Source organism: Cotesia glomerata, linkage group LG3, assembly GCF_020080835.1.
Source record: "Cotesia glomerata isolate CgM1 linkage group LG3, MPM_Cglom_v2.3, whole genome shotgun sequence".
NCBI lineage: Eukaryota > Metazoa > Arthropoda > Insecta > Hymenoptera > Braconidae > Cotesia > Cotesia glomerata.
In genome coordinates, this window is record NC_058160.1 from 26,722,160 (window position 1) to 26,738,165 (window position 16,006).

General features: G+C 28.0%; 3 protein-coding genes across 3 annotated transcripts; 2 read left to right on the forward strand and 1 right to left on the reverse strand.

Annotated features, from left to right (window-relative positions):
• Positions 1–48: 48 nt before the first annotated feature.
• On the reverse strand, positions 49–2,596 carry LOC123260702 (protein SCO1 homolog, mitochondrial). The gene is made up of 4 exons (XM_044721969.1): positions 2,324–2,596; positions 1,827–2,229; positions 519–721; positions 49–408 (listed from the first exon to the last, which is right to left on the reverse strand). The coding sequence occupies exons 1-4, from the start codon at positions 2,375–2,377 to the stop codon at positions 220–222; spliced, it is 849 nt and encodes a 282-aa protein (XP_044577904.1). The 5' UTR covers positions 2,378–2,596; the 3' UTR covers positions 49–219.
• A 104-nt stretch (positions 2,597–2,700) lies between these two features.
• On the forward strand, positions 2,701–6,455 carry LOC123260701 (vacuolar protein-sorting-associated protein 36). The gene is made up of 5 exons (XM_044721968.1): positions 2,701–2,922; positions 3,588–4,133; positions 4,719–4,883; positions 5,862–6,077; positions 6,159–6,455. The coding sequence occupies exons 1-5, from the start codon at positions 2,827–2,829 to the stop codon at positions 6,330–6,332; spliced, it is 1,197 nt and encodes a 398-aa protein (XP_044577903.1). The 5' UTR covers positions 2,701–2,826; the 3' UTR covers positions 6,333–6,455.
• A 3,028-nt stretch (positions 6,456–9,483) lies between these two features.
• LOC123260856 (LMBR1 domain-containing protein 2 homolog) lies at positions 9,484–15,459 on the forward strand. The gene is made up of 9 exons (XM_044722189.1): positions 9,484–9,757; positions 9,893–10,236; positions 11,841–12,051; positions 12,113–12,289; positions 12,361–12,538; positions 13,015–13,196; positions 13,298–13,739; positions 14,216–14,326; positions 14,415–15,459. The coding sequence occupies exons 1-9, from the start codon at positions 9,584–9,586 to the stop codon at positions 14,690–14,692; spliced, it is 2,097 nt and encodes a 698-aa protein (XP_044578124.1). The 5' UTR covers positions 9,484–9,583; the 3' UTR covers positions 14,693–15,459.
• Positions 15,460–16,006: the final 547 nt, after the last annotated feature.

Below are 16,006 nucleotides of genomic sequence, written 5' to 3' on the forward strand. Positions count from 1 at the left end.
ATTAACAGTGACCGATTGAAATGTAATGTAAATAAAACAATGAAAAACAACTCTTAAATAAATTTTTTTAATATTATTAATGAATTATTTATACAAATAATTTTTAAAATTAAATGTGACTTATCTACAGTACAAGTGAGCTTACCGTGAATAACAATTATAAATTTAGTATCTAATATTATAAGAAATAAAGTAAAAATACTTGTATATAAAAAATAATCATGCGGCATTTTCTGCTTTTTCAACACCTAAAAACGGGAGCCACGAGTCTTCATTTTTCAATTTGTTTAACTTAGCTTTGTGGAGAAGTATGCTGCCCATAACTTGTTCTGCGGTGTTGGTTTGTCCATAGTAATCTACGAAAATACCATCTGGATCTATTAAGTACATTATTATCGTATGATCAACCTGGAATTTTAGTAAAAAAAAAATTTTAGTAATATATAGTTTAACTTAATTAGATAAAAAATTAACAAAATAAAAACTGAAGGTTTTTTTTTAAGTCAGAAAATACAAACAATGTAATCGTTGTCATTATCCTTGGGTCCACTGCTGAAGTAAACACGATAAGCTTTGCAAGCTTTAGCGACTTGCTCCTTGTTGCCAGTTAATCCAATTATTTTATCTGAAAACTCTTTGCAATATTTTCCAACAACTTCTGGTGTGTCTCTGTCGGGATCCACGGAGATAAATATTGGTTGAATTTTTATATTTTTTTGATCTAAAATAAAATTATAAATTCAATTTATATTACTTGAAAATTTAGTTGTTAATAAACTAGCAACCTTGCAGTCACTATGTGACTGCCGTGACTTGTGAACTATGAATAAATAAAATTTTGCTTTATTAAATAATGACGTTTGTTAAATTGCATTCTACTTTTTTTACTATTGACGTTTTTAAAGATACAAGCCCACCCCGATGTTACACTCATCAAGAGCTTTCATTTGAATACCCACATGCATTTTGATATATTTTTCATAGATACATATATGTAATATATATAAATATATAAAATATATGAAAAATTGATGTGGATACTTAAATGAAAGGTCTCGGTGAGTGCAATGTCAGGGTGAGCTTATATCTTTAAAAATATCATTAGATGACAAGATTCAATGTCATTTCTTAACTATTGACGTTTTTAAAGATATAAGCTCATCCCGATGTTACACTCATCGAAAGCTTTCATTTGAGTACCCACATCAATTTTGATATATTTTTCATATATACATATAATATATAAATATATAAAAAATTGATGTGGGTACTCAAATGAAAGGTCTCGGTAAGTGTAATAGGGTGAGCTTATATCATTAAAAATATCATTAGATGACGAGATTCAACGTCATTTTTCAACTATTGACGTTTTCAAAAATATAAGCTAATTCTAATGTTACACTCATCAAGAGCTTTCATTAGAGTATCCACATGCATTTTTGATATATTTTCCTTCTATACATATATGTAATATATATAAATATATAAAATATATGAAAAAATGATGTGGGTACTTAAATGAAAGGTCTTGATGAGTGTAACATCGGGATGAGCTTATATCTTTAAAAATGTCAATAATTCACAAAATACAATGTCATTTCTTAATTATGTATCTAGAGATAGAGCATTTTCTAATGCAGCCAAAATACTCATCATCATAAATTGACTATTGGTAAAAATGATATGAAACCATGAAAAGGCACAACTGCAGGTCAAGACTTTTTCAACGATACCAAATTTAACCATAGAAACCCATTTTATCATAAAAATACTGGCCACAAAATTTTGCTTATTCTCTTTATAATATAGATAAGTAGATAACTTACCTAGTTCATTAATAATAGAGACCATTTTTTCAAGTTCATCTGGACAGATATCAGGGCAGTGAGTGAATCCAAAATAAAGGAGCACCCACTGACCCAAGAAGTCATCAGATTTAACGAGTTCACCCTTAGAATTAACCAGCTCAAATTTCCCTCCGATTGCTGCTTTTCCGAGTGTCCTCCTACGTTCTTTGTCAACAATCAGATCCTTCTTTTGCTTCAAATACTCCAGGTACAATAAAAAAGCGCCACCCACCGTTCCACCGATCGCTAAACTCCGCCAAGAGATCGGAGAGTACTTCGATGAGCCTAAAAATGTCGCGATCTTCTGAAACGTCTCCCGAACTTTTGATGGTGGTCTTGTCGGCGGTTGCAATCGCTGCGTTGAGTATCCAACTGGTGGTCGCTAGAAAATTATTGCAATTAAGTAATTAGATATAAATAAAATTTAATTAATTGACAAAACTCCAATTGATAAATAAATAAATATCATCACTTACCTGAAACGGAATGAACTTAGGACACGATTGTAAATTTTTTAAAGAACGTAACATTTTTTGAAATTAATTTATTAATTAACCTAGATGTTTTTCACGGTCATAGATTTCAATTCTGATGCAATACACTTGTCAAATTTGCAATATAAATTTAACCGGTGAATTTTAATAAAAAGTTTATTTCAATACCATGAAGACAAACTGTGTCAGATAAATAAACAAATAATTTGTTTTAAAACCCGGTAATTTGTTTAACCGCAATGATCTCACAGCACATGGAAAATATCAGTCCTTATTATTTTATACATTGAACAGCTGATGATCATCCTTGTCAGGTTGGTAATTTAGATTTCTCAGTTTATGAGTTTCTACATGTCAAACATTAACCTCTCATTTTTTAATCATAGTCATAGTGATGATAGTTAAGTAAACAATAAATAAATTAATGAGTAAATAGATAGTAATTGCTGTAATTATTATAAGTTAAGAAATTTTTTAAATAAATAATGAATAGATTCGAGTACGCGGAAGCTAGGCTGATGCCAAATGAAATTTTTGTAAGAAGGGATATGTCAGTAAGAATTTATGATGGTGACACCAAGGTATTTTTTTTTTAATTTGATAATTATTTTTTCTCATGACATTAAATTTAGCTGTCACTTAACAATTTTTTTATTACTTTTTAACAAACTAATTTTTTCCAAAAAATTGCATTTTTTTAAATTTCTACATGTCAATTTTAAAAAAAAATTTTGCTATAATTTATTTGTTACAAAAATTATTAAAATTATCAAATATCTGCTAAATTACTTATCATTCTTTTCTTCAATAATAAAATTTATAGATAAAAAAAATAATTATTTAATTATTTTTTAACAAAAAAATTGTTTATAAAAAATTGCATTTTTTTAAATTTCTACGTTAATTTAAAAAAAAAAAATTTTTGCAATAATTTATTTGTTACAAAAATTATCAAATATCTGCTAAATTAATTTTTTATTTTTTCTTTAATAAAAAAATTTATAGATAAAAAAAATAATTTTTGAATTATTTTTTAACAAACAAATTTTTTCCAAAAAGTTATTTATAACGAATTGCATTTTTTTTATTTTTTTAAATTTCTACGTCAATTTAAAAAAAAATTTTTTTTTGCCATAATTTATTTGTTACAAAAATTATTAAATATCTGCTAAATTAATTTTCATTTTTTTCTTCAATAAAAAAATTTATAAATAAAAAAAATAATTTAAAAAAATTTTCTTTTTAGACAAATTTCGCAGGCGGTGAATTAGTATTGACAAGCCATCGGCTAATTTGGGGCCGACCTGGCGATATACCGAACGGAAAAGTTTGCCTATCGTTATCGCTCCGGTACGTTATCTTCTTCGAAGAAGAAGCACCAAGTACATTTTCATTTGGCCGTAGTAAAAAAATAATTCTACACCTAGCCGAGCCGCCGATCAGCAAGTCTCCCGGGCCGGTGGATAACAGCACAAATATGCACATAAAGTTATCATTCAAAGAAGGTCTAGATCCTAATTACATTACCCAGCTGGCTGATGTTATTATGAAGAAACAGTGGGAAGTCATAATAAGCTCGCCTGTAATTGAACCTGAAGCGACTAATCCTCAGAAAAGCCAGTTACCGATGATTAAAACTCGGACCGGAATTATCGGAATCGAAAGGAGCTTGCAGGAGAAACAGAAAGCTACCGATCAAAATATTACTATGGCCTTTCAAGACCTCAAAAAGTTGATGGAGATGGCCAAAGACATGGTGTCGATATCTAAAACAATTTCTAATAAAATTCGGGTGATTATTGTTGATTAAATTTATTTTTTAATTTTATTTTAATAATAAATTTAATTAGCGACATGATGGTCGAGCGGACTAAGTCATTATCCCGTTAGTTCGTTCGTGCATCATGTCGTGAGGCGAGGGTTCGAGCCCCGACGGTTGTTCGAATAGTTCCAACACCAACCGTCGGGGGTCGCTCCGGTAGCCAAACTGTACTGGCATGGGTTTTCTCTGTGGTTTCCCCATCGCCACTATTCCAACACCGATAGAAAGGGGTGAGGAATAGGGTAAATACAGTACAGAAAGCACAAGTCGGTCCACAGCCGCATTGAGAATAAAGTTATGTGCGAAATTATATGTTGATTATAAAAAGTGGAGAACATGTTGTTGATTATAAAAAGAGTGGAGAGTATGTTGATAATAAAAGAGTTGAAAGATTGTGTTGATAATATAGAGCGGAGCATATATTGATAATAAAGAGTTGAAAAAGAGACTACATGCGGAGATGCTGAGACAATTAGCCTTGTAAAAACCATAAATCGGTATACAAGTAAAACTCATAATAATAATAATAATAATAAATTTAATTTGTACTTACAGGAACGTCAAGGTGACATTACTGAAGATGAGACTGTAAGATTTAAATCTTACTTGATGAGCATGGGTATTGATGATCCAGTCACTCGTGATGCTTACAAAAGTAGCAATGAATATTTTAAACAATTGGCCATTCAACTTTCTCAGATTTTAGAAGAGCCAATTAAGGTTTTTATTTTTTATTTTTAATTAAAAATTTTCTTTATATTTTAAAAGAATCCCGGGAAAAAAAGACCGGAAAAAATTTTAAAGTCATGAAAAATTAATATTATTTAATTAAAATTATTATAAAATAAAAATTATCATAATAATAATATTTTTCTTTTGTAACCAAGAATGGAGCGATCATTCTGGGGGTGCTCGGCTGCCCAATTTCAAAACACAGTAATGAACATTTAGAAATTTAAAAAAATTTTTCTTATTAAAAAAAAGTTTGCCTGCCAAATTGATGAAAAATTTGATTTATGAATAGAAAATACTTGAATATAAATATTTTTAAGAAACAAATACTTGAAATTAAGGTCTAAAAGTTATAAAAAATGCAGCAATATTAAAAAAAAATTAGGTATAAAAATTTTACAGTTACTGTGTTTTACTGTGTTTAAAATTGGGCAGCCATGCTTGTTTTTTAGAAAAATTTTAGGTGGGATACAACAATTAATATTATAATTTATTCATTTATTTATTAGATTTAAATGCCAAGGCGCGAAGCCGAACGGCAAAAATGATATATATAAAATTATACTTCACATAAGTACAGCCAATACTCACATATTAATAATATAAAATTTACATAATACTCAAACAAATATAATATTTTTAAAAATTATAAAGTAATCAATTCAACCAGCTCACTATTTTATTGTTATTCGAAATTTATAAGAAAATCGAATACTCTCATTTTAAAAGATTCTAAACCAAGAGAATTTATAATAATGAGAATTTTATAATAATTTTCATGAAATAATGTGAATTTTTCATAACTTTAAAATCTTTCCGAGTCTATTTTTTCCGATTACTATTTTAAAATAAATTTTTAATTAATAAAAAATTTACTTTATAAGATATTGGAAAAATTTATAAAATTCATAAATTATAAAATATATATAATTATAAATTAATTCTGTTATTGATTAACCGTTTTAGGAGGTAGGAGGAATGATGACATTGACTGACGCCTATTGTCGCGTAAACAGAGCCCGCGGGTTAGAACTACTGTCACCGGAAGATTTATTAAACGCTAGTAGACAACTGGGTCCTTTGAACCAACCATTAGTTCTAAGGATATTCGACAGCGGTGTTATGATACTGCAGGCCAGGTCTCATGACGACAATGCTGTTATTGAAGACATTGCTGAACTGGTATTGCTTTATATTAAGAGTTTATAAATTTTATATCATTACAGATTTTTTAATAGTAATAAATGTTATGTTTTTGTTAAGCTTGACGACAGAGGATCAATAACCGCCGAAGAACTGGCCCAGTCCAGCGGAATTTCAGTTTTATTAGCGCGAGAAAGGTTGTTGGTAACTGAAAAATACGGACGCGCTTGCCGTGATGATTCCATTGAATCATTAAGATTTTATCCAAATCTCTTTCTTCGGCAAGAAACATAATTTTATTTTAGGTTTTACCATTACCGCAAAGTTTTTAATTTTGAGTTGAATTCTGTACGGTGCTTTATTGTTGTGAATTTATAAGCAATTTATATATTAATTAATCATGGATAAAAATTGTTGATGAATTTGATAAATATAATAAAATTATGTATTTCTTAATAAAATATATTAAAAGTATTTTTAATTTATGAGTTATTAATTATTTTTTGAACTTGTAAATATTTAAATATTTGTCAATTTTTTCACATTTTCAGCGCAATAGATATTTTAATATTTTTACTGTTAAACATTATTAATTACACCTACTTGTCATTTCATGAAAATTAATTTAGCAAATATTTTATAAGTTTAAGAATTTTTTTTAACAAATAAATTATATCAAAGAAAATGAAAAAAAAAATCTGGAAAACGGTTGACCCTAAAGGCCATCCCTGCAACTTCCCGCCAATTCGTTACCTAAACGCTTGAAATTGCACTTATGACGTTTCTGAGCTCTTCTAGCTCAAAAATACGATTTGAGTGTTATTTTGAGCTCTTCGAGCGCAAAGAAATAGCTTTTGGATGCTTTGAGCTCTTCAAGCTCAAAAGTCTGATAGCAGTTTGATAAAACAGTATTTTTTGAATTTTCAAACTACAATAATTTCTAAATGAATGAATCGATTTTCACGCGGCTGGCAGTATTCCACGCAGTTTTTCAGAATCTATGATATACTTTTGAACACAAACTGATCGAACCGAAAATCTTAGAGAAATTTGAAAAATTCACTTTTTCCGAATTTTTTCGACAACGATAACTCACGAACTAATCAACCAATTTTCACGTTCTTGGTAGCGATCGACGTGATTTTTTTAGCTCTAGTAATTATTTTATTTCGTCAAAAACGATCAAAAAAGAAATCGTGAAGTTATGTGAAAAAAACACTTTCGAAATTTTTCGTTTTCGATAACTCTCGAACGAATTAACCGATTTTTATGGGACTGGTGGCAATCGACGTGGTTTTTTAAGCTTAAGAGCTGATTAGTTTTTGGAATTGATTGGTGAAGCCGTTTAGAAGTTATTCCAAAAGAACGATTTTTTGAAAATTTTATTTTTGAGATTTCTTAAAATCTAGCGAATCGAATCGATTCAAATTTTCACGAAATTTAATGGCAATGATACTCTTTGGTTCGCCACTTATTTCGATCCGATCGGCCGAGCCGTTCAAAAGTTATAAGAGGTTTACACACATACACACACACACACACACACACACACACACACACACACACACACACACACATACATACAGCCGCACGGACACCATCGCGGGAATAGTCAGGAAAGCTTCCTGTGACTTTAAAACGTCGAGATCTGATGAAAACTCGATTTTCGCAGAACGGGGTAAAACCAATAACTTCCCGATTTTTGAAAATTTTCAATTTTCTTAGCGGGAAGTTAAAAATTAACATATAGAAAATTAAAAAAATTAAAAAAAGCAATTTTTTAGAAATAATTTTTCGGAGTAAATTTATTTATTGAAAAAAATGGATAAATACCAAAGTTAGCCGAGGTTTTTAATTTTGTTTTTTAAATTATTAAATTCAAACTAAAAAATATTTTTAAAAAATTTCACGTATTGTTTTTCAAGTTTTTTACAAATGAAAATTTGTTTTTTTGTAATCATTTTTTTAGTAAAAAAAAATTCTAAAAATTTTTAGATATCGGCTAACTTAATTTTCATAAAAAATGGTCAAATGACTAACTTTAATGTCATCACCTACTTGTCATTTCACATATTTAATTTACAATTTTTAAATAATAAAATAAAATAATAACAAACAAAAATAGCAATAACAAGCATTTAGTGACTTACCAACGACGTTTCAATTCCTGGAAAACTGCAAAACACTCACCACAAATAACTAACACAAAAATACTTAAAAAAAAAAACTAAAAAGCCGATTTTATTGTTTAATTATGACAATATTTTTATTAAATCTATTTATTAATGACACTTACTGTAAATAATAAAAGATTTAAGTTGAAAAACACAGAACTTGCTTAGAGAGATGTAAGCGCGTCGACATTTTGTTCGCAATTGAGTAGGAAGATATTCGGCGTTTACCGCCCAACTTTGAGGCGCGCTATTTAAACTACATTTAAAAATAATCTAGCTATTACAAATTTAAAAAAACTTTTATTACATAAATAATTGAAAAATTAAATGAAAAAAAAAATCACAGTTTTTAGATCATGCTTATTAATTATAAAATCAAAACAAAATAATTTTTATTCAAAAAGAAGAAATAAACTTTGACGCCATCTTTAATGAAAAATTGGAACTGGAAACAATGACGTGTGACGTCATCACGTATAAAGTATAAAGTGTCATGTAGTTGTAATATGTCAATATGTTTAACATAAGTGAATGCGCAAAAAAAATTCATTTATTAGTTTTTTTTTATAACACTTTAACATAAAATATTATTTATTTATAATTACTGTAAATAGTAAACCTGTCATAGAAATATAAGAAACTACGTAACACAGTAATCTATCAAGATTTTATTTCTCTTTTCCAAAAACAGTACGAGTAAACGTCAACCTACATACTGTTGTAATAAATAATATAAACAGAAAAAAATAATTAAGCACTCATTTGACACGTGTAATTATTCAAAGCACTTGTTACTATTATTCAACTTCCTTCTTAGATATCAACATCTGTTTTCTATTTTGTTTTAATTTCCATTGTAATTATATAATTATTTTTTTAACATACATTTCTCCGTATTCAAGTATTGAGTCAATATTAAAAAAAAAAAATAAATAAGAAAAAAAAACAGTGACATTGATTATAAAAGAGTTTTTCTACAATTGAAATGGGTACATGCATTGTCACAATAATTTGTCATTTAACTACTTGCATTAATTTAAAAACTTTAAAATAAGTTAATAATTGTATGGTAATTTTTTTATTTTTTTTTGCAGGTGAAAAATGTCTGACACTACAGACGAGGATGAAAAAATAGAAATGTATATTCCGGAGTTTAATTTCACTACTCCAGAACACACTTTGGATTATATACTTTGCAAGCCTAAATTATTACCATTGAAGTCGGTGACACTTGAAAAACTTGAAAAAATGCAACGAGATGCTGATGAGAAAATGAAAAAAAGTCGTGAGCTTGAAAAAGAATTAGAAAAAGAAGAAAAATAAAATAAAATATCTTATAAAATTGTCAATTATTAATTGTAATAATTAATCATGAGTGTTGGTCCTTTGGTAACGGAGATAGTGCTGGCGTTTTGCCTTGCAACGACACTTTTATACCGATATGGAAATATATTTAGAAATCATATTGTCGTCACCGTTTCTGTACTTATCGCTTGGTACTTTTCATTGTTAATTATATTTGTTTTACCGTTAGATGTGTCATCTGTAAGTATTTATATTATTGACAATTTTAATTTCTATTACAATATTTTACTTTAAATCAAAACTTATTAATATTGTTTGCTAAATATTAAAATAAGTTATCAATTAATATAATTAATTATTATAATTAATTTTTAGACTGTATATAGACAGTGTGTAGAAAAAAATAGTCGTTACAATTTATCAGTAACTACAGACAACAATAACACTAGTAATGTAACGATAAAATGCGAGAAGCCGTGGTCTAGTGTCCCAGACAGCGTGTTTCCAAATTTATGGAGAATTGTCTACTGGACATCTCAGTGTTTGACGTGGTTAATATTACCCTTGATGCAGTCGTACATCAAAGCTGGTGACTTTACAGTCAAAGGAAAATTAAAGTCCGCTTTGATAGATAATGCTATTTATTACGGAAGTTATCTGTTTATTTGTGGTGTACTCTTGATATACATCGCATTGAAGCCTGGTTTAGATCTTGATGGGTAATTGTTAATCATCATTTTTTAAGCTATATTATTAAGAAAATAGGAAAAATTTTTTAGCCAGTCAATTTATGATGATAAGTATTGAGGCTGCATTCGAAAATTCTCTATCTCTAGATACATAATTAAGAAATTACCTTATATCTCGTGAACTATTGACATTTTTAAAGATATAAACTCATCCCGATGTTACACTCATCGAGACCTTTCATTTGAGTACCCACATCAATTTTTCATATATTTTATATATTTATATATATTACATATATGTATATATGAAAAATATATCAAAATGCATGTGGGTACTCAAACGAAAGCTCTTAATAAGTGTAACATCGGGATGAGCTTATATATTTAAAAACGTCAATAGTTAAGAAATTACATTGAATCTTGTCATCTAATGATGATTTTAAAGATATACCCTGATAGCCAAGTTGGCCGCAACTTTCTGTCAATCTACTGCCGCAACTTGTCACCAACTTGGCGGCAACTCTTGGAAAGTAACTCGGTTGGTGTCAACTTGTTCACCAAGTTGTCACCAAGTTGTCGGCAAAAGTTGCTCTGAAACTTTTTCACACCAAGTTGACGATAAGTTTCTCAAGAAATTTGGCGACATATTGCGGCAGTAGATTGGTCTCTTTTTTCTCAGAAACTTGTAGCCAACTTGGCGCCAACAGTTACAAATTCGGAAGTTGACCGCAAGTTGTCGCTAAGTTGGTGGCAACTATCTGACACCAACTTGGTTGGTCTGAAACTGTGGCTATCAGGGTAAACTCATCCCGATGTTACACTCATCGAGACCTTTCATTTGAGTACCCACATCAATTTTTCATATATTTTATACATTTATATATATTACATATATTTATATGTGAAAAATATATCAAAATGCATGTGGGTACTCAAATGAAAGCTCTTGATGAATGTAGTATCGGGATGAGCTTATATTTTTAAAAATATCAATAATTAAGAAATGACATTTTATCTCGTGAACTAATGACATTTTCAAAGATATAAGCTCATCCCGATGTTACACTCACCGAGACCTTTCATTTAAGTACTCACATCAATTTTTGATATATTTTATATATTTATATATATTACATATATGTATAAATGGAAAATATATCAAAATGTATGTGGGTACTCAAATGAAAGCTCTTGATGAGTTTAGTATCGGGATGAGCTTAGATTTTTAAAAATATCAATAATTAAGAAATGACATTGTATCTCGTGAACTAATGACATTTTCAAAGATATAAGCTCATCCCGATGTTACACTCACCGAGACCTTTCATTTAAGTACTCACATCAATTTTTCATATATTTTATATATTTATATATATTACATATATGTATATATGTATATATGGAAAATATATGAAAATGCATGTGGGTACTCAAATGAAAGCTCTTGATCAGTGTAACATCGGGATGAGCTTATATCTTTAAAAACGTCAATAGTTGAAAAAGTACAGTGCAATTTAACAAAAATCATTACTTAATAAAGCAAAATTTTATTTATTTATAGTTCACAAGTCACGGCAGTCACATAGTGACTGCAAAGTTACTAGTTAAATATTAATTTATTTTATTAATTGCAGTCAAAAATTAAAAGCCATCGCATCATCGGCTTCAAACACATGGGGACTTTTTTTGTTAATAATGCTATTGGGTTACGCGCTAGTCGAAGTACCACGGGGACTGTGGAATGCTAGTAAACCAGGTTTTACATTACAGTACAGTTATTTCAAAGCTTCGAAGTTAAATTTAGAAAAATGCGAAGCTGAAGAAACTGTCGATGATATTTTAGAGGTAATTTATATCTTTATTTTTATTTAAAATTTTTATTAACGAGTCAATTTTTATTACACAGTCGCTGCAAGCTGCATCAACAGCCATTGGTAGCACACATCCATTTCATCGTAATCTAGAGACAATATTTCAAAAAGTACCAATTGAATTGAAAGAACGTATGAATAGAAGACAACTTCCTGAAGATGCTCACACAAATGCTCCCTCTGAGAAATCATTAATTAGATTACATAGACAAGTACTTAATAAATTTTTTTTTTATTATAAATTATATTTATTTAATTTTTTATTTATACAATTTTTTTTTAGACAATCAAAGCTCTGCAAACGCTCCAAAGAACGGAAACCCAATGGGGAATTTTAGTTGAACAAATTTTTCATCTAGAAGATATTTCGAAAAATCAAACGAATCATGATAGAAGATTCAAGTCATCTTTTCCAACTATTCGTCCGTTTTTTATTCGTTTAATTTATAACCCAACACTAGGTATTAATAACTATATTTATTTATCCTTATATGCCAATCGGATTTATACACATTGGTAATACAAAATTTTGAGCGAAAATTAATATAAAAAAACTATAATAGAAGAAAGACTAATATACAAAAGAAAAAAATATTGCGGAATTATGTTAGAAGATTGCTTTTAATTTAGCTAAGATTGTTTCATAGAAACCTTCAAAAAAATTTATGTCTGTGTGATATCTATTAATAAGAGCTGATATTCGGTTTCTTGGACTATTGATGAAATAGTTTTTATTAGATTTAATTGTTTTCAGTAGTCAATTATGCCTAAGGTTAAGATTCTTTTCAATTAACTCGAAGCTATTTAGTAAATCGGGTGAATAATTTAAAGAAGATAGTACTGTCAGAAATCTGTCTGCGTTTTTTAATAATATATATAACGTATATTAATAACAATGTTTTTTTTTAAATTAAATAAATTATTTAATGGCTTACAGAATGGTATTGGAACTGCATAATCAAAAGTCATGTACAAAAAGGATTGGCCATAGTTGCCGGGTGTTTATCAGTAGCAGTCGTTTGGTCTGAAGTAACTTTCTTTAATAAGGATCCAGTACTGTCACTATTTGCTCAATTTTTAAAGTTGGCTTCTGTAAAATACGATTACCTAACGATTGAGGTAATTAATCACTAAATCAATCCAAAAAAATTAAATAATTCATAATTAATAATAATAATAATTTTATTATTATTATTATTATTGTTGTTTTTGTTGAATAGATCCTATCGACAATGATAATTGCATATCTTTGTTACTGTGCGTACTCGACAGTGCTTAAAATTCGGCTGTTGAATCTCTACTACCTGGCGCCACATCACCAAACAAATGAGTACAGTTTGATATTCAGCGGTATGATGTTCTGTCGTTTGACACCACCAATGTGTCTTAATTTCCTTGGATTGATTCACATGGACTCGCACATTATTAAAACGCACATACTGGAAACTCATTACACTCAAGTAATGGGACATATGGATGTAATATCAATTATATCCGATGGGTTTAACGTATACTTTCCGATGGCAATTTTAGCATTTTGTTTAGCGACTTACTTTAGTCTTGGCAGTAGATTATTATCTGTATTAGGGTTCCAACAATTTCTTGGTGACGATGAAGTTACCACAGATCTCGTAGATGAAGGAAGAGAATTGATACAGCGAGGTATTTATTAATCTAATTAAATAATACTAAAGCTAGCCGACGTTTTTAATTTTTTTTTTTTTCAATAATTAAATTAGAACAAAAAAATATTTTTTAAAAATTGCACTTACAGTTTTTCAAGTTTTCTTACAAATGAAATTTTTTTTTATTTTTTTGTAAAAATTTTTTCAATAAAAAAATATTCTAAAAATTTTTAGATGTCGGCTAACTTAATTTTCATTCTAATTGATTCTATTTTTAATTATACTGAAATCAACAGTCAACAAGTCTATTACAAAAAAAAAAATATTTGTAAAAAATTTGCACTTGTAATTTTTTTTTAATTTTTAAACGTGGAATTTTTTAATTAAAATTTTTTTTTTAGTAATTTAATAGAATTAAAAATCTAAAAAATGGAAAAATTAATTCCAGTACCACTATTTTTAATTCAAGATATTTTAAAAATAATAAATAAATTTATTTATTTATTTATTTAGAGCGACGCAGAAGACAACGTATTGAAGAGTCAATAATGCGTCGTCGTGAATTTCAAGAACGAACAAATAACCCAGCACGTAATCGTAATTCTAGACAAAGTGTTGATACCGGTGAGTTCAATTTACAAGTAATATAAAAAAAAGATCATTAGTAAAACGTAAAAACCGTGAGATAAATAAATAAAAAATTTACCCCCAGTACGGTCTGTCAAACGCGACGAATCTACTGAATCAGTCAGAGCAGGTCTACTGCGTGATTTTGATACCTCTGATTACTATGTCGGTACGACATTTAACTCATCCTCGAACAGATATGGAGCTAATAACGCATATGAACGCAATGGATATCAGTCCAGTGATTTTTACGATATTAATAATGACGAGGATAATTCGAGAATATATTCTTCGTCCTCGATCAATAATAGTAGTAGTAATTACAGTAGAGCACCGCCACGAAGAATATTTGATGATGTGTGAGTTTGCTAGTTACAAGCACCCAGCATTTTTTTTTTTAAACATAGTTAGCTAATTAATAATTAATATATACATATGTAATTTTAAAGAACGATTCACTGGATCGTAATGAGCCTTATTCAAATTATTTAACTACTACATAGTAATATATACATATAAAAAATATTTATATTTATGTACAAGGTAATTTATAAAACTGTTCTTTAACTTTGAAATATTTTTTATAATCCTCCGAGCTTATGACCGATTTCAAAGACAAAAAGCAGTTTTAATTACCTTGTTGCTTAATTGCTTGATTTTTTTTTACCAAGCATGTACAATATATCTCGTCAGTTATTTTAATTTCTTAATTTTATTATAAAATTGCTATTATTCATTATTTAGTCATTATTATTATTATTATTATACTGACACGTTTCTTATTGAAATATAAATAATAAATATTTTCACAGTGATAGATAGGAATTAACTATTAATGGTAAATAAATAAAAAATTGCATTAATTTACATATATATATTTATTTGATTAAAAATCTTTTTTTTTGCTATTAGTTATATAAATAACATACTTTATTGGTATTAGATAAAAACTATTTAAAAATTGTGCGTAAAATTGATTAAAGAGTTGTATCAAAGCTAAAATAAAATTCAAAAAATGTATTTTGATTGTTTTAGATTGTGCGTAGTGCGATGTACTGTTATAATTATTTTATTAATGAAAATGGCAGTTTTAGCACGAATTCTAAATAAATAACTTTTGGCATTTGGAAGTCCAGTATTAAAATACTTTATCTATTATTTCATATTTAAAAAAATATTTATCTATTTTTCCTGATAAAATCTATTTTTTTATAGACTATTTTACTTTTTTTTAACTTTTAATAGTTATAAACTTTTTCTATTTTAAAATAAGTTAAAATTTAAAAATCCAACATTGATAAAAATATTAGTATTAATTTTTAAAATAAAAATAAAATCTTTAATATTAATAAAAAAAAACTAATAAGGTAAAAGCCCCTATTATTGACAGGGCTCCTATTAATCACAGGGGTGATTATTATCACAATTATTGATATTTCATGACTATTTCACATATTTTTAAAATTAAAAAATAGGAAAATTTAATTCCAAGATTTAAACTATTTACCGCAAAAAAATTTCATTTTTTCAAGTAGGCCAAAACTGCTTATACGTTTGTAATTTCTTAACAATATTGTTAAGAAAGACCTTATTTTCAAATCCACATTTCTCAATGATTTTTTTATGTAATTGCATTGTTTAAAATTATTTTCGATTATTTATAATCTAAATAACCAT